Consider the following 26,436-nt stretch of genomic DNA (forward strand, 5'->3'; position numbering starts at 1 on the left):
GCCCCACCCCAGTGGGGTCATCATCAGTGCCATGCTAGTGTGTATTTGGTTCTAGAATGAAACAGGATGGGAGTGTGGGAGTGAGACGTCATTTCACTCTCTCTTGATGCTTCGGTATTTTCACAGGGAAATGCAGGTTCTCTGGTCATGTTACTACTGCTCGGTTAAAAAGAGGGCATTCTTTCCTTCCCAAGGCCAAACTCTGAGCCCCAGCATCACCTGGCTAGTCTCCTTAGGAAATCCTGACCTCCACTTGTACTCTCCTGCCAATCTAACATGCATCTTCCATTCGTGCAATGTGCGCTACCATTGATCATAAAGGGGACTTTTGTTTGTTGAAAAGGTTATTGGCATTTGCCACCATTTGCCTAATATTTCCTGAAGCATTCTACCTTTGCCCAACAAAGCTATTCCCTAGAGTGGCTTTTTAAATTCCCTTCGCTTCTCTGAATTCTAGTGATTCTTAAAGAACCAGTGTCTGGCTCCATATCTATAAAGTCTTTCTGGTTTTGACTTTATTTTTTTGCAATTTATCATCTTAGGAGGAGAGATGAAAAAGTTTGAGCCCACTCTTGTTTGCGTACATTTGAGAAATAGTTATGCTGCCATGTATGAGTCAGCCCTTCCAGCTAACTGGCTGTGAGGCTCCCTTTCTGTTTAAGCTCTTTTGCAACAATTATTTAGGTCTAGTTTCTAAGCTCTTTTTGAAACCTGGGTGTTTTAGCCTGTTGGACTATTTTCTTTTCCTGGAGAAAAAAGTTTCTATCTTAAAAAGATCATGCCTCCAACTCCCCTCTGCCCTTCAGCTTGAAACACATCTTTAAAGCAATAAGACAGTGCTTGGAAATAGCAGGGTTCTAACAACAGTTTCTTGACTGAATGGTTGCTGGTGCATGTTTATAAAACCCTGGTTCTGGTCTCAATGAAAATAACAATATATACCTTACACAATTCTAGGAAAGAAATGTGTACATGAAAGATATGATTTCTGCCCTTAGGAAACTGAATCCAGCCCTTGGTAATATACTTTATAGATTTCTTTTACACAGATACAATTAAACTGTGAAGGAAATTAAGAAACTGTCATGGGGACTCTTAGGATATAGTTCTGGTGCAGTGAAAAAGGTCACATCTTCAAAGGAAGTATGTTAGTTCATAAGCCGCAGAATTCCCAGTGTGTATCACTCTTGTTTAAAGTATCTAAATATTTCCACACCATAAATTTATTTTCTGGTGTCCATTTTATGCATTTGGATATTAAGTTTATACATGGCCTTTATAGCTGGAATCAAATCCAGATTTTTTCCAGTGATACCATATAAAATCTAAAAAAATATTGATTTATTTTTTGGGAGGTTACTCCTGGATTAAGGCATGTATTTGCTCCTGTTGCTAAAGAAATAGTCCATTGTGTGTTCATGACAGTGCAGTCCTCATAAATGAGATTAGTACCCTTAATAGAAAAGACACAAGAGAGCTTGCTTTTCCCCTCTCTCCATTGTGTGAGGATACAAAAAGACAGACAGCTGCAAACGAGGAAGGGGGCCCTCACTAGATGCCGGATCTGCTGGCACCTTGATCTTGGACTTCCAGCCCGCAGAACTGTAAGAAATAAACGTTTGTAGTTTCAGCCACCCAGTCCATGGTATTCTGTTACAGCAGCCCAAACTGACTAAGACACTAGATTACACTTAGACGGCACTTGCTTGCATTTGGGACACCTAATGTAATTTGACACATGTTGAATTTTTTATAAATGTTCTTTTGTAGAATTTTTGGGTGTCTTTATGGTGGCAGCTTGAGACAGGAGATTAGAAATTGACTAAGAGAAAGCTCTTTAGCTTTAAGACGCTATTTCACTTTGAAGTTATTGAGCAATGAAATCAAGCTATTATTAGGATCAAGGCAGGAAAAGCAAATGGAGCTCTTTTTTGCTCATTAGTTTATGGACTAGAACAGGGAAGGTCTTTTAGTGAAAACATTTAAGAAAAAAATCATATTCATTCTTCATGAGAAGCCATCTGGAAAGCTTTTTAATTTTAAGACCTCATGAAGTCAACAAAGAAAATAAAATGGATGATACTTATACAAAAAGTAGCCTGCAGTCACTGTAAATCTGAAAGCCAGTGACCTGAAATATGCATTCAGTTTTCTAAAATATATTGCGAAGTAGAGAGAGCTGATGTAATCTGAGCTTCTCCCAGGTATTTTAGAATTCAGTGTCTTTCTAGGATAACTTCAAATTATCTTTTCTTTTGACTCTTTTTCAGTAGATCTAAGAATTAAAAATTAAATTAAAAATGAAAAGCTATTAATTCTGAGACTATTTTATAGTCCTTCCAAGTCTATGTGCTCTGGGTATTCCAGTTCATTAACATTATTTTAATTACAAATTTTATTGTAACAAATTAACCAAGGGGTATACTTTCATAATTAAGAAACTTAATGCCTAGTGTAGAATGTGTTGCATCATAGTCAATGTTTGCTGAATTAATCTGAATCTTAGAGTTTTGACCAACTGCTCTCCTCTTTCTTCCAAACTATTAATAAAAAAGTTCTCCCCTGAAAATAAACTTAACTTTCCCATATCTTGATTTAAAAGCCTTGGGCTTGCTAATGTCTTTCTCTATTCTTTTTTCTTCCCCCCCCTTGGTTCATCACAACATCCCAGCACTAGAAAACAATTCAGTATTTAGAATCTAAACTTTAGACCCAACTTGTGTGTTAAACACTCTCTACTTCATAAAGAGTGTTAGTAAATACTAGCCTGAGGTTAGCACCACCCTTCATCTACCTCTGCCCATCTTCCTGGGATTAACTGAAGAAGTTTACTCCTCCAGACCACAAACTTGGTCTTTCATTAGAGAAATTTGTTCACTGCTGGACTCCTTGGGGCTTGGTATGAACCCTGTAATTTGATGATTATCTGGTCTTACAATGCAAATGTTAATTGCAAATAACACTAAGAGCTTGAGAACTAGAACAAATAGGCCAACTAAAGGGAATCTACTCTTAACCATATTAATATTTGCTTCCATGATGTGATTAAATAAGCATAATTGTCTAAAGTATATGCTGTAGAAATTTACTATCCTTAATAATCAGAGAAATACAGGAGATGAGTTTCTTTCTATCTCTAAAGACAAAGATAGAAAGTCAAAATTCCAAGGGCTCATCAGGAGGGTAACGGAACCCCCAAGGAAGGTATGGATGGTGTCACTACTTGAGGAATACCACAGAAGTCACTAACGTTTCTGCTTCCCTGTAAATAGCTTAGTGAAGTGAGCAAAGTTCTGCCCTGATACACAGATGTGAATTGGAAGTATTTGTTTGTTCATTTATTTACTCAGCATTGAGTATGGGTCTTTGGGGAAATAAAAGGGAGTAAGAAATAGTTTTAGATTTAGAATTGCTTTCAGTTTGGTGGGGAAAAGAGACACATGAACAAATAAACAGTAAAATGGTGATAATAATTAATATAACAAAAAATGCTATGGAAGATCCACTTTGATTGGGGATCTCCGGGAAGGTGTTTTCCAGAGGATGAATTGAGACAGGACTTCAAGGTAAGAGTTCACCAATTACAAGGGTTTCAGGAGGGAAGGACAGTGGTGTGGAAGAAGATAGAACCCCTCTGAGCCCAAGGACTTCTGCTCACTTACATACAAAACCAGACAAGTAAGTGACCAAGAGCAAGGTTTAATTCTGATTGGGATAAAGCCATCATTTAAACTATTTTAAATTTTCTGCTCAATTCACAACTATGGAGGAAGGGAAGATAAAATGGCATTGCTTTTTCTAATCTGCAGTTGAGGTCCTAAGCCCTTTCTCGGGGGATAGGCTCTAGGAAGAATGAGAGGTAACATTTTATAGCTTTCTCTGAGTCAGCTCTTTGAAAGCCTAGAATGCCTGAGGGCCAGTGAGATAGCATAAGACAGCAGATTGGGAAGTGTGACTGTTCCACTGAAACATTAACCAGAATGAAACCTGCAACTCCACATAGAGATAAACAGAAGGGGATCCAATTCAAATGAATCTTATAGGCCCCTGTTGTGTGCAAGCCCCTTACACTTTTGATGGCATATCTCATTTAGTTTTCTCAGCCACCCAGAGAAGTTAGTTCCATTTTACTGATGAGAAAGCCCAGATCTGCTAACCTTTATCCAGTGTCCTCTTTCTTCTATCCTTGATCTAAAAGGTACCTTTTTTCATGGAGTTAAAGACAATTGAAGGGGCTGGACGCAACATAATGCAGAGGAAAAAGCACCAGAGTTGGAGTAAACGACAAAGTTTCCAGATTTAACGCTGCCACTGACAATGTGTTCTTGGAAGTGTACTTTGCAAGTCTGGGTCCAACGATTTGGATTTCCAAACTCTTTCCCGAGAATGTAGGAGAAAGAGTCTTAATTTCTGACCACATAGCCCATCAGGATACCAGGATATGTCTCCTAGCAGTACTTCTGCACTTTAGAGTTCTTATGGAAAACTAACTCCTCTCTGAAGGGCATGCCTCCCCAGTTCAGCTCTCCCATTGCTTTGACAAATGCCGCAGTGAGACAGAATTTACATTCATGTGCCTATGATGTGAGGCACTTAGAAATGAGAGGACTGGGAATTTCCATCCTGCCTCAGCCTTGAGTTTTATAAAAGCTTCATTCTGTTTAGTTCATAAACCATGGAGCTTCTGGAGCAATGATACTCCCTGGGTAGCCAGGATATATACTCTGAGGGTGCTGGCTCAGAAAACATACATATATTTGGAATGTTTTGCTTTCATGCTTAGTTAGGTGGGAAGAGTTAAAGGCTCTTGAAAGGGGAGGATCACGAAGGAAGGGCATCAGGTATCAACTCTTTCTATATCACAATTTTTGTCCAAGTCTCCTTCACAGTAATTTCTCATCCTCTTCATCAAGGAAGGAAAAATGGTGAGGGAATGTTAGATCTTCCAAAATGGGCCCCCACTAAAAAAAAAAAATAAAAACCAAGGTTTACACAACAGTTTTGATTAGAGAAACAGAAGGGCTCTTCAGGGAAAGAGTGGGCAGAGGTATACATCTCCTGCAGAGCGCCTTGGGAAAGATGCAGTGTAATCATACCTGCTGAGCCTGCCTGACTTCCAACCAGCATGATAACCCATTGTCTCATCCGCTCGTCTGTTTGTTCACTTCCTGCTCCATTAGTTTCCATATTAGTCCCTAGATTTCCCCAGAAAGACTCGCCAACAGTGCAGGGTTTTCTGTGGGAATCAAAAATGGGTTGACTGCTGTTATGCTCAACAGGCACAGAAGTGCTACTAGCTCCAGGAATAAAGGACTGTTTCATTACCTATTTGCTGGGGCCAGCTCTGGAAGTTACCTATTTTTCATTTGGAGAGCCCCTGATTATGCAAAATCCCCACTGGACCATAAGACCCAGGTTACTTAAGAAAATAAAAACCACATACTGAGCAATCTTCTGGAATCTACCAGCTGGATTCCTAAATGGTACAGGAAAATGGAAGCCAGTGAAGATGTCACACAAGAGAGTCCATGTCACCCGCAACGGAAAATATGAACATCGGAAGAATTTCCTGTTCTAAACAATGTGCCGTTTAAAATACACTCTCTGGAGACTCTCCTGAATGTACAGGCTTATGGCTGCTATTTATAGTGGCTGGTGTGTACTTTACCAAGATTTTTATTCCAACAAAGGAACTGTATGTGATGTAGGGGGTTATTAAAATGGAAAATAAACCTTCACATTTTAACTTAGTTAATTGGTACTAATCTCAAATGAAATGTCAAATCTCACTGATCTAGACTAACTGGAAGGAAGGCCAGTAAAAATTAAGCAGTATTTTAAAAGAAATTCAGTATTGAAAGTATGTTCAAGAATATCTGGTGACTTCAGCCAGACTAGCAAAACCTTAGAAACTTATTTAAAAATTGCATTAAAAAATGATTTATAATGAGCAAATTAAGCTTTTAAAGGCAGGTGGATGTTTGCAAAGTTCTTCAAAAAGTTTTAAAATGTTATGCTTTCAAGTATTTAATAACTAAGCCATGGAATGTAGCTTGCATAATTAACATATTAATCAAATCCTTTACTTATAAATAGTTCAAATTTATACTTTTATACAGTCCCATAAAGATTTAAAAATGGAAGAATCTGAATTGATGAAGATTTATGATAGACTAAAATCGGATTTTCTAACTGCTGATGAATATTACTTATTGTATAGCAAACTAGTGAAAAGAACTGATTTTATCCACAAAGTATGCACATTATTCCTCTTTAACCTCATTCACAGATGAATGAGAATCCATGTATTACAGCCACTACATCGTTTCAACATGCTCATGTTTCATATCCAGTGGTACTACCTTGTAACACTGTTAAGGACTTTTGGGATAAAAGGACAAGAATCTTCCTGAAAGCCTTTAAAGCAACTGAGACAGATTTCCCTTGAATAAGAATTTGGAATAGTCTGTTATCACTGCTGTCTGCCATTCCCACCTTGCCAAATGATGGCTGCAAATGCAGATCTCTTATACTTGGCTGGTCAGTGGGAAAACCAATGGGCAGAGTAGATATACTCAACATACATATTTAATAACCTTCATTACACTTTTATTTGATTTTGACAAACATTCTTTGCTTGTAGAGAATTCCTTGTTTGTAATACCTCTCCAAGATTCCCAGCTGTAGTCAGCAGAAGGACTCCTTTGGTCCTGTGTGTTTAGAAAGGCAAACGTGTTGCCCACTCAGGGAACAGTGGTCTCTAATTAAGATCTTCACTTGAGTCTGGAGAGACTCTTTGGAAAGTCCTGGATCACAGGGTCCTGGAAAAACTACCACCTAAATTCATATTATCTTATTTAGAATTTTATTTAAAATTTCAGGAATCTAGTTTCTGCTGTGGATGGAGAGGCAGGGGGTGGGACTGGAGAGAGGTCTGCCAGAAGTTTCAGAGGTACTGGAAATGTTCTAGGTCTTAAGCTGAGTATTAAGTTTACAATGATTTATAACCTCTATATACATTACATAATATTATTTTGTATGTATTGGCCTTTTCATCACTTACTCAGAATAAAATGATTAAAAATTATTTTGTAAAAATTAGCACGTAACTTTATATTATTAGCACAGTATTTATATACATTGTTGAGAGGCTTTTTGTTACTGCTTCAAGCAAAGTTGAAACCACAATTATGTGACATAAAAAAAACTGGAATTCCACAAGGCAAAAAAACTATTTAGAATATATGATTAGTTGAATACTAGATATATAAATTAACTGAGATCAAAGCCTTGACATGTTAGATACCAGACTATCCTATGTTTTAATTTTAATTTCAAACCAGTAGGGAAGATTAAAAAAAGACTCTAAAATAAGGAGGTAGATTTTCTTTTCAGCATGGAGACTTCATGTCCATAATTCTCCCACCATTTTCAAAGTGGCTGCTAAAACAGATTTGAAACAGAATAGAGGTTAGACACCAAATTGTCTGAAGACATGGGGACTGTGCACATGTTCAGTGATTCAGAAACCCCAGAAGAGAGCTGCAGAGGGGCCAAGTTTCTTAGAAGATGACTCTGGAGAGGGCTTTCCTGATAGCTCCTTCCTTACAATGTCCTCCAGTCAGTCGAAAACCAGCACCAACAGGTAACATTTACTGAGCACTGATCATATATACACATCAGGCATACATATCACATATACACACATGTACACATAGGTAGCCTATCTACCTGTCTAGTGCTTTGTATTCTCTGTGAAATCTTACGAGGAAGAACTGTTAAGAGGCCATTTTCCTGATGAGGAAATGGGCTCAGAGAGGCTAAGCAGAGTTATCCTTGCTGACCCAGCCAGGACTAAGACCCAAGTCTGCATGGTTCTGCTTTCTGGGAGACATCATCATGTCTGTGTCCCACTCCAATCTGCCCCATTCTCCCAAAAGATAGTAGCAATAAAGGTGGCACATGAAATCCTCTTTAAGAAATCAAATAAGTTCTTGTCTTTTTCATATTTAGAGAGAAAACACCTTTGATGAGTTTTAATTGCTAAAATGAAACTGGTAAGGACGGAAAAATCCTTCATAATAACTTAATGTCATGATTAAACCTGGTTTAAAGAAATCTTGCCAAGACAACATATACCAAATAAAAGACTTCCAAAATTGACGGCAAATGGGGTTCTAATTTGGAAAATCACCAGTTTTCTTTTCCTTCTTGACTAAGATGGCAAAGTCTGATTCCCATTTCCTAGCAGTTAACTGTTTTCATTCTGCCTATCCACTTATCTTTCTTTGCTTTTCATTTTATTCACCATGAATGTGACCAAGTCTCCTTTTATTTAGAAGTATTATCCATAAACTGTTTTTAAATGAAAAAGAAAGACCCTACATACCATACAATGTAGTATGTACTGTTTTCCCAAAAGCGTGCTCTATTTTCCCCAATCAATAACTATGGCAATTTTTTGCAGACAACTCCATTTATTCAGGGGTCTGCACTGTGCCAGCAGGCTCTGCCTCAGCTTAGCTGAGTGATCATGAGGAAGTCAGCATCCTTAGGCTTAAGTCTCTTCATATGTAAAATGAACTTTTAAAATTCATTAGATCAGGGGTTCTTGGCTCAGTGTTCATGGGCCTCCAGGAGGTCTGTGGATGGAGGTCCATGATGCCACCAAAAGTAAGTGTCAAGTTTTGTGGGTGCATATGTACATTTTTCTTGGAGGAGCATCTATAGCTTTCATCAGAGACTCAAAGTAGTGTGTGGTCCAGAAATGAAAAAGTAACATTTCACTGCAGAAGATTATCTCTCAGGTCGGTGACAGACTCATGATTTTATGAGTGATGATGTGACTAAGTCCCTGTCCCAACAGTGAATATAGTCTTATTGAGAGTATTCCAGAGAGAAGTCAAGAAGAGTTATGCCAACAGTCTTCTTTGGCTTGAGGGAGAAAACCTGATCTTTTCTGTTTCTGTTTTTCTGTGAAATGGGAATAAGACGGGAGATTTTTTTGAGGGCAAACAAAACAATGTCTGTGTCTACACATGTGAGCAATTTACCTGAATACGCATAGAGAACAGTTCAATTAAACCCAATAGCCTCATTTAGTCTGGTGCCACATAACTGCTTTGACTGACTCCCCCATCTTAGGGAGTTATTTTGGCATTGTAGAGATGATGGACCTTTAGCCAAGACAACCAGCTGAAACATGAAAAATTCCATTGATCAACTTGCTACAGTGAAAGGGGGCAGGCAGACCCAGATTACATTCCCTAGCTATATGAAGCTGGACATACAACTTAGCCTTTCAGATCTACAGTTTCCTCAGCTATAAAATAGGAATGATAATATCCAAGTCTGCTATAGACTGAATGTTTGGGTCCCCCTAAATTCATGTTGAAACCTAACCCCCAATATGATGGTTAGAGTTGGAACTTTGGAAGGTGATTAGGTCATGAAGGTGGGACCCCCATGAATGGGATAAGTGCCCTTTTTAAAAGAGACCCTTGAGAGTTCTCTTGCCCCTCTTGCCATGTGAGGACACAACAAAAAGATGGTTGTCTCTGACCAGGAAGCAGACCTTCACCAGATACTAAACATGCTGATGATTTGATCTTGGACTTCTCAGCCTCCAGAACTATGAGAAATAAATTTCTACTGTTCATAAGTCACCCAATCTATGGCAATCTGTTGTAACAGCATGAACAAACTAAGATAAGTTCATAGGTTGTTTTGACAATTAAATGACATAAAGTCTATAAAGTTCATCACCAGCCTGGCACTTGGTTGATGTTAAACAAAGGATGGTTCCTTTTCCTTTCTAACACGAGATGAAAAGTTTGGCTGATACTTTTTTCCACTTGAGAACTATTTTTGCTGAACTGAACTCTTCAGGTAAAATTCTGAGTTGTGTTTTATATACTGTATTTAAAATAAAAGACATATCATTAATGAACTAGAAAATTAACTTCATGGCTACAATATGTAATTTTGAAATCCTCCAATACCAATTACATTTGTGTGGTAGACTTATAACTGAATCCCTTTGCTGTATACCTGAAACACTGTAAATCAACTATATTTCAGTAAAAAATAAAAATAGAAACATCTTAGCAAGTGTCCAGATCAGCACAGGAAAGAAACTTCGCAGTAAGGATGCAACACATCAGAATGACAGATGAACGGAAATTCAAATTCAGTGAAATATTATTTTGTACCAAAGGCCTACCAAAGTATTAATATGATTTTAATAATAACATTTAACATTTGTTGAGCACATACTATGTGCCTTTCATTGTGTTAATTTCCCTACGTGGGTTAACTAGCTTACTCTTTACAATGACTCTGTGAGGTAGAATAATCATGTCCATTTTTATACATAAAGAAATTAAAGCAAGAGATGTTTAAGTAATTTGTAACAAGGTCACCCAACTAGTAGTTATCATAGTCAGGATTTGAACTCGGGTTTGTTACCCACATACTAATTATCACATTGTCTTGCCTCTCCCCAGGGGAGCGAAGATTGATAAATTATGAGTCACATATGAAGACTATAAAGAAAAATTCACTGCTATTTTAAGCTGTAAGCATATTGACTCATATATATGCCCCATTTTTTGTTCTAGTTAAGAATGAAGTTATGGGTCAGCATGTGAGATCCTTAAGAATCTAGATTTTTAATTTTTATTGAATGAGTGCCACCTTAGGTAGGTCCTGGACTTTTGAAGCTCTACTGATCACCATAAAGTGGGATACTTTTCGGACCAGAGGAATTGTTAGGTTAATGGTGACTGGGCTAAATATGACATCTTTGATGTTTATAATTTGCCCATTTATAAATTGACAGAGGTAATAAATAATATCTATTTAGAATTAGTGAGAGAGGGAACAAGAAAGGGAGAATATGAATATGGATATTTATTTTGATTCTTCACATGACTGGACACAAATGCTAATTAAAGATCCCTTAGGTGAAAATTATTCACTTCATTTTCTTTGTGCCCCAACATTCAAGTTAGGCTGACCTTAAACAATATCAAAGAAATACAAAAACCCTACAGAAATATTTTAAAAATCTCTTTCAAATGAATTACTTGAAAAAATCTTTTAGCTTAAAAGCTTTTTAGCTTAAAAATGTAGATACAAATCCTATTTTTTTGCCCCCTGGAGTGATAAATTTTCTGAGAGAACTGAAGGGCAGTTTTGAGCAAATTTATCTTCTCTATTAATTCAGACAGTTTTAGAGGAATATTTTATTTAACCTCCTAATGGAAAATAGTTTTCTAGTTACAGAGTAACAAGAAATTGCATTTGATTTCGCAAGATTTTGATTTGAAATTGCAAGGTCACAATGCTAAGCATTGTAAATAAAAACATTTTTGTATAATCCTTGATTAGCCACCTTGTTAAATTATGTAAAAAAAAGTGTCAGCGGTAGAGTTCTGGGAGGCAACTACTCAGACTCAATGGACTTCAAAAATTGTTTTGTTTTTTTTTTTAGTGTAATAAAAATATTTACTTTCAAATGTCTAATCATCAGAGTATTTCAGAGGCCCATAAAAATGTAAGAATGATGACAACAGCAGGAGCGCTTTCACTCCCGTTATTTACGTCTACGAGCCTCTGAATCTGATAACACAGCTCCACAACAGGGCCCTTTCTTCTGATCCGAAAAAGGAACTCACTTCTGGGTGTGGAAAGCAGGAGCTGGCAATGCAATGAATTCACGTCTCGAAAAGTAAGGGAGCTGCTTGTTGTGAAAGCAAGCCCAGCGCAGGGAAGGGTATGCCTCAATGAAGATCTCTGCATGGGCAAACCATCACTGCAGCTTTCTCAGCTGATATATCAAAGCTCAAAATCCTTTTGGCCAAGTTGTAACAGAAGACCTCAACTTGAACTGGTGTGAACTCTTCTCGCTGAGACAACATGATCCTTCCTCAGACCTTGGTACCAATCACGTCCTCACAATTCTTCACTAGACACCATATTCCTGCTCTTCATCTTCCTGTGGCTCTTGTATCTTCTGATAAGTGTAGAAAGAAAACCTTCCTATTTTCTATTTTGTTTTGTTTTTTGGCAAATATAAAATGTATCTTCAATTCTTTGTATGTTACAGAGAATCAAGTAAGATGTAACAATTAATAGGGAGGCTTACTGAATAATGGTCAATAAATAAAAATAATAATTCAATGAATAATAAATAATTATCTAATAAACACTAGATGATTAGTACTGTGTTAATACTTTCATGTGTTATGTCTTTATATCCCCACAAAAACCCTATGAGGTAGATACTGTTATTTCTCCATTTTACAGATGAGGAAACAGAAGGTTAGAAAGAATGACTAATTTGTAAGGTCATGTAGTTAATAAGTGGGAGACCTTGCATTTGACAGCACAGCTGCCCATGCCCTTAACTGCTAAGCTCTGCTGTCTTCCAATAATATGTCCCTTCATTTAGAGAGAACATATGTTCTATTCAGACATACCTATTACTAGTGCTGTTGTCAGTCCATTTTTGCCAGATACACATAAAAGGTCTAGCATTTTTTTATACTTGTTGAATAAGAAGAGAGCTGGATTTGACCTCTTTGAAAATGTATCCCCTTTCCCTACATTTTCTCTTTTGAAAATGTTGTATTCCCTAATGATACAAAAGCACATGTATGCATAATCCAGGGTTGATGGATTAGGAGGAGACTGGAATGGAAACAAGTGGACCAAGAGTTGGTGAAGATGCACATGGACCCAGGGAAAACACATTAAGGTGCACTGAGAAATACAGGAACAAAGATGGAGAGGGAATGAAATAAAAGACAGAAACAGGAAGGGAAGCAGAATATACCTATTCATTTTTTATTCCCATGAGATAGGTAAGGTATAATACATGGCAAAATAAATTGTTTGTTCAAATAGGTCATTGATTCAAAAATACAATTTAAGAGGTATACAAATGGTATCTTTTGCTTAGAAAAAATGCATTTAGGATTTTCAGTGATTACCTACTCAATCCATCCTGCCTGCCGAGTTTTTTTCTTCCCCTTTTGGTCAAATTGGCTGTAAAGTTTCTAATTCATCTATGATATGAATTTCATGACTACCAGGACACTGCCTGGACTGGTGAGAACTCATCCCTGTGGTTCATTTAATATCTTGTGCTTTACAGATGTTCAATACATTTTTTTTTGATGACTAAATAAAGTACCTCCTTTGACCAAACCTAAAGACCTCACCTTAAGGACTCAGAGTGAAAGCCAAATACAGGACAAGGACAAGGTGAACAGCAAAAAGATGCACAGGGTAAGGGGCAGGACAAAGAAGGGAAGGTATATTTTTGATTTAACTAGGTTCACAGTCTGGGCTATGGAAAGCTAGATGATTTGAAATGGACTGAACTGCAGCCCCCAGAATGAGGTGGTGTATGCGTGAGAGTCTCAGGCCATAATGCCATGAATAACTGTCAGTCCCAAACCCAGGAGAGCCAGCGTGGCACAAAGTGTATAGTTAGCTTTTTAAATAATCTTTTCAAAAGAGCTATTTCTGAGGAATAAAATGTGGGCGAATCTGGTTATTTTAATTTGTGGTTATAACATCTGGTGACAGTACAAGTTTTAAATTACGTATGATTACAAAGTCGAAAAGCACCTGCTCATCAAACTCAATAACAACTAATTAAAATAACAGGGTATTTTTTTTTATTTGGAAAGGCTTTGTGAATAAGCAGTGGAAAAGTCAATAGTGTCTTCTCTGTGTTACCATTTCCCCCACACTGTCCACAGGGATACATAGTGTACAGACGGCAGAAGTCATCTTTAAAAATCATCACTGAATATCAGACTACATATTATGTTTGAGGATGTACAAATGTAGTTTCTTGATCATTGCTTGGTTTTCTACAGGTCAAAAAGCATTAAGCACACTCTTCCCAACTCTGTTGTTCTATTGGTCTATCTTCAGTGCCCCAAATAAAGCTTGAAGCAGAGGAGAAACCCAGTAAAAATTTGTTGAATGAGTGAGTGAATGAATGAACCTGCACCTCTGAGCCATGGGACCACTCCAGATCAAGGTTGAGATCTTTATTTTAGTTCCTTAAATCCAAAAGAGAGTTAGATTTTCTCCAGTCAGGCCCCAGGTATAAGGCATAAGGCCACAGAATCTCATTTTTCAAAATGGAAAACTGCCTCATTGTTTTATTTATTTTTAATAAAGTAATATATGGTCACTTTAGAAAAAATAGACAATACCAAAAGCAAAAGGAAAATAAAAATTACCAACCCCACTCCTGTCACAGATGAGGAAGCCAAGTTCTAAAGCTAAAGGAAGAGGGATTTACTCAGGGTCTTATATGCCCTTTATCTTCAGATCAAAACCATGATTTTAGATGGCCCTTTATCCCTGGTTCTGGACATCTGTTTCCTGTACACACCCTGAAATTTCCCATGAAAGCTAGCTGACCTTCACTATTCCCATAAATGATCAGAGTTTACAAAATCCTAAAGGGTGAACATGGACTTAGTTAACAAATTCCAGAATAAAAGAACAAAAAGGTTCACCTTGAAACATGAAAAGGTACGCATAGTACAAATGTAAGGAAGTACTTAAGTATTTCTCCAAAAAAGAAAGAAAGAGAAGAAAGGAAGACAAGGAAAGAAAGAAAGAAAGAGGAGAATCAAATGGAATATAATATCCCCAAAGAATTAAGAATTAATACGGACAGAAATGTAAGTTAAACAAGGGTAGTTTAAATTTGTGTGAATTTATTTTAGGTTATTAAGGGTAACTAACTAAGCTTCACTGGGTACATTTCTCTTAAGATTGACATTAAAGGAAGACATATCATTTCACACAAAACAAAAAACTGGAAGGAATGAACCATGTAGATACGTGGAAAGTTACTCAGTAAAATTCTAGTTCTAAAGGAGCCTAGTTTAGCATCATGCTAAGTGAAATAAATCAGAGAAAGACAAATACTGTATGATATCACTTACATGTGGAATCTAAAAAAATACAACAAACTAGTGAATACAACCAAAAAGAAGCAGACACACAGATATAGAGAACAAACTAGTGGTTACCAGCATGTATGTGGGGGCCAGTATAGGGGTGGGAGAGTGGGACGTACAAACTACTGGGTGCAAGATAGGGTCAAGTAGGTACTGTACAACACAGAGAATAGAGCCAGTATTTGTAATAACTAAATGGAAAGTAATCTTTAAAAATCTGTATATAAAAATTTTAAATTTTAAATAAATAAAGGAACCTAGTTTATTCACTGTAATTAGAGTATTGTTGTAACCACAGCAAGTTAGCTCTATCATTCCTCTCACATAGAGTCCTTGTCTTCCAATTCAGAGAAAATGAAGAAGCTCAAGATACTGATTGCGCCTGATGCCCAGTTTCCTGTCCCCACTCCTGAGTCCCTCAAGTCCAATTCCTTTAGGCCTGTCCCCACACTCTGGCTCCATCTGTTTTCTGACCCTGCTACACTCTGGTTTCCTAGCCCACCATGAGGGATATAAAGGCAGCAACCTTGTGTATTATTTATATTTCCCCACTTTTCCCTGTTTCTAGCACAGACACAGAAACTTACATGAGGCTTAATAAACATTTGTTGAGTGCAGATATTTTGTAGGCTTTCAGGAGAACCCAAGGACACATAACACATCACTGGAAAGGATAAGATGTATGCTCCAAAGGGCCTGGACACTACGTGGATGCACACACTTTCCCTGGTTCTCCCCCCTTCATGATTTTTTTGTCTCCTTTCACGGTTTCAGTTATGTCTTCATGACCTCTCACTCTGTCGACATTTGCTTTCACGTCCCCATCACCATCATCCACTTTCTGCTTTTGTGCTACCACTGCTATCCTGAGTGTGTTCAAACTGATTTCTCTAATAATATTTTCTCTCCCCTTCTGAACAAAGATTGAGAATTTCTGTTTCCCAATGTCTGGGGGAAAACTCCATTTGGACGTGATTTCTACCTGAAATTAAACACTCTCCCAATGCCCACCTAAGAATGGAATACTTTTCAGTTTCCCCACTGGGACAATGCAGAGACTCTCCTTCCAGCTCTTCAGAAGTTAAATTCTTTTGAGCTTCTCCCTCTCCTGAAAGATTTGCTAATTCTCCCTCTAAAGACTCCAATTTGACCTTCATTTCCATATTCATCGCCCTGATTCAGTCCTCATTACTGCATGTTCCATACTCAGTCTTCCAGTGTCCCCTTTCTCTAGCCCACTGTGGATAACATTCTTCAACTTATTTTCATCACACATAGCTCCTCTGCTAAGTCTTTGTTTATTGCCTTTTATGTGAAATAGAAACACCCAAGATGTGCAAGTCCCACTCATTCATCCCCAAGCACTCAACAGGTTTCTTCCGCCAGGGTTCCTATTTCCACCTCTGAGCTTTTGCAGATGTCTCTCCCTCATTTACATGGCTCCCTTTTTACTGTCATCACCATCACTGCTTCCTCCACGGCTCACCACTTCCAGGGAGCTTTTCCTGACTGGTTTCATCACAGGATGATAACTCTCTTTCCTTTTCTTGGCATTAATTTTTACTTCTGGCTGGATTGCTATATTGTTTCTTACTTGTTTAGCTAATGATAATGGTTTAAAAAATGACAGTAACACACCATCTATGTGCCAGGTGCTAGGCGAGGTCATTTATGAAGTTCAATAATCTCCACAACAACCACAGAAGCTATATAGATATTATGCCTATTTTATAAAATAAGGCAGCTGCGGCTTGGAGAGAAGTCACTTGCTCATGGACACAAAGCTCAACAGTGGCAGAGGTGGGATTTGAATCTGCAGAGCCCAGGTACCACTCATGCTACCATGGGCCATGAATGGCAGCCTACTCTGACCAACTTAATCAAAGGAAGTAATTTTACCTTCTTCTTTGGAATTCTCCATACAAATTAGTAGATCCTATAGCTCCAAAGGCTTTTAAAAAAAAGTGTTTAAGTTTCTACTTTCCTACTACAGAATCACTAAGGGATCATTTTACTCCCATCTTTTCATTTCTGCTTTGGAATTACTATGAGGCAAAATTGATTTCATTTTAAGATCATTGTCTAACATTTTTCTCTCTGTGACTGCCTATTCTGTTTTCTCAAAAGAACATCTGATTTAAGTCACATTAAATGCCACTATCCTTTGCTGTGAGGCCTAAAACTTTAAAATGTGCATGTTTACCCCATGCCTCACATGTCATTGCTTTATTTCCCCAACCTGTCCTTGAAAGTTGCCACAACAGAGGCCTCACACAACATAACAGCTTCCAACTAGACTCAGAATCTCCACAGAAACATACTCTACTGGCTCTTAATCCATAATATGTGAATTACTGAATTTGACTACTTTCCTAATAAGAATAAAATTTGTCTCCAGGTCCATCTGGGTCTTATTGCCTTTATTCTTTTGGACTGAAGACTTCCATTTCCTAAATGGTTTCAACATTCAATATTTGTCATTTTTTTTGTCATTTCAGTATTATAAGTGCTCTTAAAACTTTTATCCACAACATTGCCTTTGTCATTCAAAAATTCTAATATGAAAGACACTGATTAAATGCAACTATTTGATTCTTCTCCAGTCTCTCTTTCTCTTGATGTTTGTTTGTGCAGAATTTAGAATCCTGACAACTAGGAAAATTTTCCATAACTGCTTTTGTAAACAGCTTAGTGTGCAATACATTTGACCTTCAGGCTGATGATCTCTGAGGTCTGAGATTGACATTGTAGAAAACAGAATAGAGATACTTTCCAACCTAAATCCTTACCTTTCTGCTTCCAGGCGCATCTCTTCCCGCTTTTGCCTCCTAAGTTCTCTGCGACGTTCAAAATCATCCATGGTGTGGGTTCAGGTACAGGGAGACCAGGTAATGCCTGGATCTAAAGGGGAGGAGGTAGAATTGATGGCATAGATGAGTCAGAGGATTCTTTCCTGTGAATGGCTTCAGCCCCCCACCTTTCTTTATCCCCTCCTTTTTCTTTACTCTTAAGAAAAGAAACACCTTAGAGGACAAGTGAGGCGGCCAGTGATCAATTTCTGACTCCCAAGCCACGCTGAGTCCTTTATGCGTAAAATATACTCATTCATGAAACTATTAGCAACAAAATAAGTAAAATCCCAGGACCACAGTTTCCACAGTTTAAAAAAAAGACCTCAAGAGACAGAGATCTGAAGACCTGAAATACTGGTGGGTTCACCTGAGAGCTACTGAACAATTTTGTTCTTTGTAACTTGCTGAACTACAGACAGAAGTTATGAAAAAGTGAACAAAGAAAGAGGAAAAGAGAACAAGAGTGAAAAAAAGAAAAGTGGCAAAAAAAAGGAACGTGTAGGGACTAAGAGAAAAGTACAAGTAAAAGAGAGAAATAAAATAATACAAGTGTCCAGGCATAATTTGCATATCCTAAGGACAATATTAATATCAGAATGATAATAAAGGCCATAGCAATAATACCGTGAATAAACATAAGGCAGCAGCATTTTAAAAAGCATTTACACATGATCAAGCTGTTTTCAGAGCTCAAAAGTCTCGGCTCTTCATAACCCAACCATTTTATCCTTTCCTACCTCCTCCGTGATGGTTTTAATCCCAGAAAGATCTTCCCTTTCCAGCTCTTCAACTGAGGAGCCCGCTTTTCCTGTGTTTCTGTGCCATGGAGTCAAGTATTCCAGAATTCCCCTGCAGCCCCCAAACCCAAAATGACTACCAGAAAAGGGGAAGCGGGCTCTTTTTGTCCTCGCTTTGTTTACAGAGCTGTCAGTGGTTAGTTAAACTCGGCCTGGAATCTGGCATTTAAGGCCTGCTTGAAGATTGTTTCCTGTGTGGAGCGGGAGGCCTCCACTTCCTCTGGAATCCTAGACTCTCTGCTGCACTCAGATCACACAAAATATTTTCCAGCCCTTTCTGTGCACATGAGACGAGCCATTTGCCCTGCGTAAGAAAATAGGGGGACGTGCAAAACCTGAAGCCATCCCCTAATGGCATCTTTGTGTGACAGAGTGAAAAGCAAAACTCAGACTTTGAAGTCAGGTTCAGAAACTTTCTTAAATACATTTTCAGATGATTTTTATTTTTCAAGCATTTTCCCCCTTTAAAAATCCACAAAAACAAAAATAAAATCTCAGCCAACCAAAACAAAACTGTATAATGTTCGGATTTTTCCCCCTTTCTTACTCCCTCGGGTATTATTTATACTGCTTATAAATCCTTCAGAAATTCAAATTTTGGTGTTGGGTTTTTTTTTTTTAATTTTAAGGTGTTTTCTATCTTACTCTTTCAAAAAGTACTTTCCAAGTACTTTGCTAGTTATGAAGGAAAAGAATTGGTTTTCCTTTTTAAAAATTATTTCATCAACCATGACTTTTCTAAAATATTTTCCAGTCTGGCCTGATAGTTATCAGAAATAAAAAAATGTGATTCGAGGGTCCCCTGAGAGGCCGTCCAAGCGTCCGTCTCCCTGGGGTGGGCTTCTTTTTTGAGCACAGTACAGGATGCATGAGGACAGTCCTGTGGGCAGTGAGACCAAACCTCGGTGACTCGAATGCCGGGTGCAGTGAGAGCAAACGCTTCTTGTTCCTTTCTTCAGTAAAGTCTTTTGTTGTATATAAACCACTTCTTGAATAACTATAGCAACAGCAAACAGAAATGGGAGAAAGTCTCTCTGTGAGCAACAATTTCACTTTTCTTAATTTATCCAAGCAGTTTGAAGAGCATCCTCTACGCCTCTGGGTCTCTCTCCAACCTCGTTCCACTGAGGAGTCCTGCTGGCTGCTTAGGAGCAGTGGCAGCTGTGTCTCTCCGCCTGTACCTCTGGTGCAGGTGCCAGTGAGCAGGCTGAAGATGCGCATGGCTGGCAGAGCCCAGCAGCATCTTGGAGCACTCACGGGGAAGTGAAACTGACTCACATCGTGTGGTCACTGTGGCTGGCCATCCTTACCAGCTCTACCCACGCAAATTCTTTTCCCCTACCCATTCCCTCCTCCTACTCCTCACCTTTTATTGCTTTTTTTTTTTTTAACCCCAACCATAGGGAAACTCTACCTAACCAGTTATTTACTCACTGGAGCGCTGCTGAGTGTGTATGTGAGGCACCAAGAGGGAGAGCAAGCAAGCACTATATGATACAGCTACACAGATGATGCTTTTCTAGGTTATGCTTGGTGGACATGTAGTGGTGGGTATGTCCGAGGGAGGAGAGAAAGCACATCTGTGTCCGGTGTGGTAGGACTTTCCATCGGGGTGTGCGTGCTGTGGGGGTGGGGGAAGGTGTGTATGCTTGTGAAAATGGCTCTCTGTTGGTCTCACACCAGGATGGGGCTGGAAGTCTTCCTTAATCCTCAGACCCTTATATCACAGAGCTTCTCAGGACCTCCCTGGCACTGTTCCTGAGGGAAGAGAGCCATGTCTGGGGAGAACTGTAAGCGATTTTCCCCTCTTTTGGGAGCAGCAGCTTCCATGTCCCCAGCAAGTAATCTTTCATTTCCTCCCCGACCCCCCAGTCCATGCTGAATTCCTTCCAGTAACACTGGATCGGAAACAAACTCGCACCCAATGAAGTGATGAAATGTCAAGGTAGAGAGCTTCTGTAAACAGTGGAGCTCGAGAGTGTCACAAGTGCACAGAGTAGCCTGAAAGAGAAATGCAGGCAAAGGGAGGTATGTATCAACAAACGTGGCAGATGGGTTCTCGAAAGGTTTTATGAAAATCTAAATTTTTGTACTGGGGTTTTTGTAGTCATGCTATCAAAAAAACTCTGATGTGACTCCTTTTGCATGAATCATCACCTACTGATATATCTGTCTTTTTAATATGGGTTCTCAAACACCACATTTTCTTGAAGCAGGGCACATCTATGCTGCTGCAATTCAGTTATAAGTCGATGTCAGACATTTCGATCACTTAACATGCTGCCCTTCCTTTTGGTAATGACATACCACACGCCTGTGGCCCTGTATCTCACCACCACCCACCACGCCAGGACATCCTGAAGCTTCCCCACTTCCCTTTCCTTCTCACTGCTTTCCTCTTTCTACTTCTTTTTGTGAGGAGAGAGGATATTTATCAGTATTTCTTCCACCACTTCTTTTTTTATTTGTCTCATTCTCCACCACTTTCTTTTCTTCTCCATTTCCCTCCCTATATTGGGAATGAAAGTCTATTAAATCCAATCTAGGATTCTTTCTCCTTAAAAAAAAATTCTTTTTCCTTAAAAAAATGCAGCCACTGTGGAAAACAGTATGGAGATTCCTCAAAAGACTAGGAATAGACATACCAAATGACCCAGGAATCCTGTTCCTGGGCATATATCCAGAAGGAACCCTATTTCAAAAAGACACATGCACCCCAATGTTCATAGCAGCACTATTTACAATAGCCAAGACATGGAAACAGCCTAAATGTCCATTGACAGATGACTGGATAAAGAAGATGTGGTATATTTATATAATGGAATAGTATTCAGCCATAAAAAACGACAACATAACGCTATTTGCAACAACATGGATGTCCCTGGAAAATGTCATTCTAAGTGAAGTAAGCCAGAAAAAGAAAGAAAAATACCATATGAGATTGCTCTTATGTGGAATCTTAAAAAAAAAGAAGAATAAAGAAAGAAAGAAAAAGACAAATGAATATAAATACAAAACAGAAACAGACTCATAGACATAGATTACAAACTTGTGGTTGCCGTGGGGAGGGAGGTAGGAAGGGATAGACTGGGAGTTTGAAATTTGTAGATACTGACAGGTATATATAGAATAGATAAATAAGATTACACTGTATAGCACAGGGAAATATATACAAGATCTTGTGGCAGCTCACAGTGAAAAAGAATGTGACAATGAATATATGTATGGTCATGTATAACTGAAAAGTTGTGCTCTACACTGGAAATTGACACAATATTGTAAACTGACTATAACTCAATAAAAAAATTAAGTTTAACTGGCTATTACTCAATAAAACTTAAAAAAATTAAGTTTAATTTCTGATATGCATCTTTCAATCAAGAATGCTAATTATTACTATGGGTTAATGTTCACGATGCTTTTTTTTCCCTTTACGGGCATGTGGCCCTCACTATAGATATTTCCTGTGACAGCTTTATAAGGAGAACCACTCTGTTTCAGCTTTTATTTGGGTTGATGGCAGGTAAGAAGCCATCCTAGATGTGTACGTGTGTGTGCATGTGTGTATGTGCACATATGTGTGCATGTCCACCTACTCACAGGTGTAAATACAGTCAAGGCAGGAGGTGGTGGCAAGCAGGCCAGTACTCTTGTTATTAGAGGGAGAACCTTGGAAAGAAAGCTAAACCTTATCTACCTCCAAATTATCATAACCTGAATGGTGAATGGGAGGGAGAAAGTTCTTGGGATTTGGGGGCAGTGCTTATATTGGTCTTGGAATGCATCAAGAATAAAATCTATTTGTCAGGGACACTGAATAGGTAATGCAACTTCCAAAAGTAACCAACGATAACTGAAGATGCTTTGTGCTGGGTCGTATCTTTTACCTTTTTAAAAAAATTAGTGGGCTTTATTTCTTAGAGCAGCTTCACTTTTAAGGAAAAATTGAACAGAAAGTAGAGTATCAACGTATTCCTCCTCCTTCATCCCTGCGCACAGTTTCTTCTACTGCACAGCACTGTGCACCCCCCGCCGAAAGGTATGTTGAAGTCCTGACCCACAGCACCTCAGAATGTTACCTTACTTAGAAGTAGGGTCTTTGCACACGTAGTCAAGTTAAGATGAGGTTATTAGGATGGCCCTAATCCAGTAGGTCCTTATAAGAACGGAAAATGTGGACATAGAGACAGATATATACACAAAGGGAAGACAATGTGAAAACACAGGGAGAAGGCCATGAGGAGAGGAAGGGGAAGGAGCGCCTGAAGCTACCAGAAGCTGGGGGAGAGTTGTTGAACAGAACCTTCCCTAGGGTCTTCAGAGGGCCATGGCCCTGACGACACTTTGATTTCTAGTCTTCGGAACCGTGAGATACTACGTTTCTGTTCTAAGCCACCCAGTTTTGCAGCCCTAGCAAACAAACACAGCCTATTATTAAAATTTTCCAGTGGTACATTTGTTACAATTAATGAGCTAATATTCATACATTATTATTAATTCAAGTCCTTGGATTACATGAAGATTCACACTTTGTGTTGTACATTCTATGGATTTTGCCAAATGCTTAATGTCATTAAGCCATTAAACCATTACAGTATCAGACAGAATAGTTTCACTGTCCTCAACAGCCCCTGTTCTCCATCTGTTCATCCTTCCTTCCCTCCCCTAATCCAAACCCTGGCAACTTTTTTTTTCCTACTGTTTCTATAGCTTTGTCTTTTCCAGAATGTTGTGTAGTTGGAATCATAGTCCATATTCCGTACAGTCTTTTCAGACTGGCTTCTTTCACTTAGTATATGCATTTAAGTTTTTTCCATGTCATTTCATAGCTTGATAGCTCTGCTGGGCCATTTAAAAATATGTACTCGTATTTTATCTACATAATAAACCTGCGAGGTTGCTATTATAACCCGTTTTACAGAATGTCAAAGTGTGGCTTTTTACCACTGTTATGTTCTTGGACTAACCCACTCTTTCCCTCCAGGAATTGTTTTCCCTTTCAGGAAACAAGTAAGAGTGCTTCCCAGAGAAATTCTGAGAAGACTACTGTCAGTGATCTCCAGTTTAATTCATTGTATCATTTAAATTTATTTAAGAAGTTATCTTAAAAATTACCCATGCCTCTTCAATTTCAAGCCCTTTTGGTTTAATTCAGAAAATTATCATATCTGGGAGATCTCAATTAAGTTAAACCTTGCAAATATTTAGTAAGTGACTATTATTTATTGTGACTTTTTTTTAAGATTCTTAAACTAGGATGGTCATATCCCGGACAGCATCACTGCATGCTTTTCTCTGAAATGTTGGCATTTCTTCTCTTGTATTGCCCCTTCCTCATTACATACCTTCCTCCTCTAATCTACTGTGCCCTCATCTCCAACATAAGTATTTCTCTGTTATTGCAAGGAACCGTAGTCTTTTAACACTAGTAACTGTTCTTAGATCCCTGTCATCATTATATACCCACTGTCAAATTACATGGTCCAACTACTTCGACAAAGCCCCACAAAAACATTTATACCACCAATCTTCAATGGACATTTACTGAGCATTTTCTATGTGCTAGCTTCTGTTCTAGGCACTGTTGACACAACAGTGAAGAAGGCTGAAAAGGTCTCTGCCCTCCTGGGACTTATATTTCAGACTTTCTTGCTTTTTAAAACTTATACCAGATTATCATACCCATCTTTGACCTTGGATCCCACTCATCATTTGCTCTCTGCTTTTTGTTGTTGAGATTCAGGGCTTTGTGGGAGAAAGTCAAGAACCATGTTGTCTAACCTAAAGGTTTGTGCTAATTTCAGCTGGGTCATCACTGCACTTCAGTGATGCCTCTCTTCAGCCTATAGGTACCAGGCGACTTCTGGGTATAAGACACTCCAGCAGATCACCCACCTCTGCTCTTCAAATTGTCTTCTCTCACCTCAATCCTTCATTTGCCCTCCTCCACAAATCCTTGGCGGACTCAGGAGATTTGAGATGACCCTCTCTGAGCTTTTCTTGTCTGTAGGATGAAACGGTCGGGGGTTTCATCCTACTCCATATAATACTACGGTTCTGTTACTGCTCTCCAATCCAGCAAAGATGGGTGCATCAAACATGACATGTACACGTTTCCTTCTTTCCACATCTGAATGTTTTGATACTTATGTGCATTCTCTTCTAATTTTCTGATTTAGGAAGCATTAACCTTTCTCTCAAGTTGATCATTCCATGGCATCCTAGATAAAATATTTTATTACCTCTCAAATGTGTCATATAATTTTCTGCCTCTACTCTTTCATTCATACTGCTCCATCCACCTGGAATGAAATCCCCTGTCCTCATCACTGTCTATAGTCTACTCAGTCATGAATTTGTGGCTCAGATTTCACTTCCTTCATGATACCTTTCCTAAAGACTCTAGTTTGGAAGTGATATCTCACTCCTTGAGTATCCATCATTCATTTTGTAATTAATAATGCATTGCCTTGCCACAGCTCATCAGTTGTTCAAACCAGTATGTAAATATTTCGTTGATATTTTACTTTCCACATGCTTTCATTCTTAAGGCCACTTAAGAATAAATAGTCTTTTAAAATAAAAAACCTTTTCACTATTGGGACATAGCAGTCACTCAGGAATTGATTTGAACCTTTGGAATTTTATTCTGTATTTTATCATTCTGAGTATGGAAAATGTAACTCAAGCTGATTCATCTCTGTACTTTACTGACTGATCAATGTTTACAAAGTGAATTAAAGACCTTGGTAATAGACTATATATGAATCTCAAAAGTTATATAAACCCACCTTTGCAGTAGTTACACAGTAAATCTGGCAGTGTTTTCTTTCTGACTGTAGAAAATGAACTTTTGTCCTTTAAAAAAAAATCAATTTATCAACCTGCTTTGCTCTTTTTCTCAACTAAATGGTTCATTTGGGACTCAAAACCCAAATAAACACATGGATTGTAACATACGGTTTGGACTTAACTTTAGCTCAACCTTCACCACTTTGTTTCAAAAATCTGTGCTACTTTAAAAAAGAAATCACCGAGACATATGTCAAGACTAGCAACATGGAAACAGGAATGAATGAGGTTAACCTGGGAATCTCTGCCTTCTCAAGTCATTTCTTTTCTCCCATCAGTGGAATCCAGAAGACAAGGCCCTTACTGAAGAGCAGGCTAACAGGTTATGACCTGCTTTTTCTTTCCTTCCCTGCTCAGTCTTTTATCATTACTTTTTCTCTATTTGTATTTCTCCATTTGCAAAGCAGGAGAACAGACAGACTAAATGTTACAGAAATCAATGTCTGCTTGGCCTTTCTTCCACTTAAGAGCAGTGGACACTGGGTGTGTTAGATTTGTGAAGGGATGGCCTTGTCTACACTTGCTTCCACACTGAGGAAGACCACACACTTAGGGGTTTTATGTCTCATCTCCTAATGTTACCACCTCATTTGGAGAATTTTATGTTGTTCAAAACCTCATGGCTATCATTGTTTGATACTCCCAAGAAAGAAAAGTAGATTCACTTCTGTTTAAAGAAAGGAGACTGAAACAAATAGGACTTTGGTATCAGCTCCCTAACCACAGCCAGTCAGTGGAAAACCAGGATTGGTATTCAGACTAATCTCTCAATCAACCTGAAAAGCTTTCTTAGAAGAGCAAGAGAAGTGAAAATTTGGAACGCAATTCCTTTTCGAGAGTTGGAAATACTTTTCCTCGGCAAACTCCAAGAGAGTTAGATGGAAAGACACAGAACGGAACATATCAGATCAGAACAGGCATGTGGTCCCCTCTGCTCTC

General features: G+C 38.4%; 1 protein-coding gene across 10 annotated transcripts in view; it reads right to left on the reverse strand.

Annotated features, from left to right (window-relative positions):
- Positions 1-26,436, reverse strand: part of CALD1 (caldesmon 1) — a 203,496-nt gene that overhangs the window by 71,071 nt on the left and 105,989 nt on the right. For all 10 annotated transcript variants that reach the window (XM_072964432.1, XM_015249944.3, XM_072964433.1 and 7 more), the window contains one exon: positions 17,786-17,897. In XM_072964432.1, the coding sequence (XP_072820533.1) occupies positions 17,786-17,856 (71 nt within the window). In that variant the 5' untranslated portion in view covers positions 17,857-17,897. The remainder of the gene's footprint in view (positions 1-17,785; positions 17,898-26,436) is intronic.

This window comes from Vicugna pacos, chromosome 7, assembly GCF_048564905.1.
Source record: "Vicugna pacos chromosome 7, VicPac4, whole genome shotgun sequence".
Lineage (NCBI taxonomy): Eukaryota > Metazoa > Chordata > Mammalia > Artiodactyla > Camelidae > Vicugna > Vicugna pacos.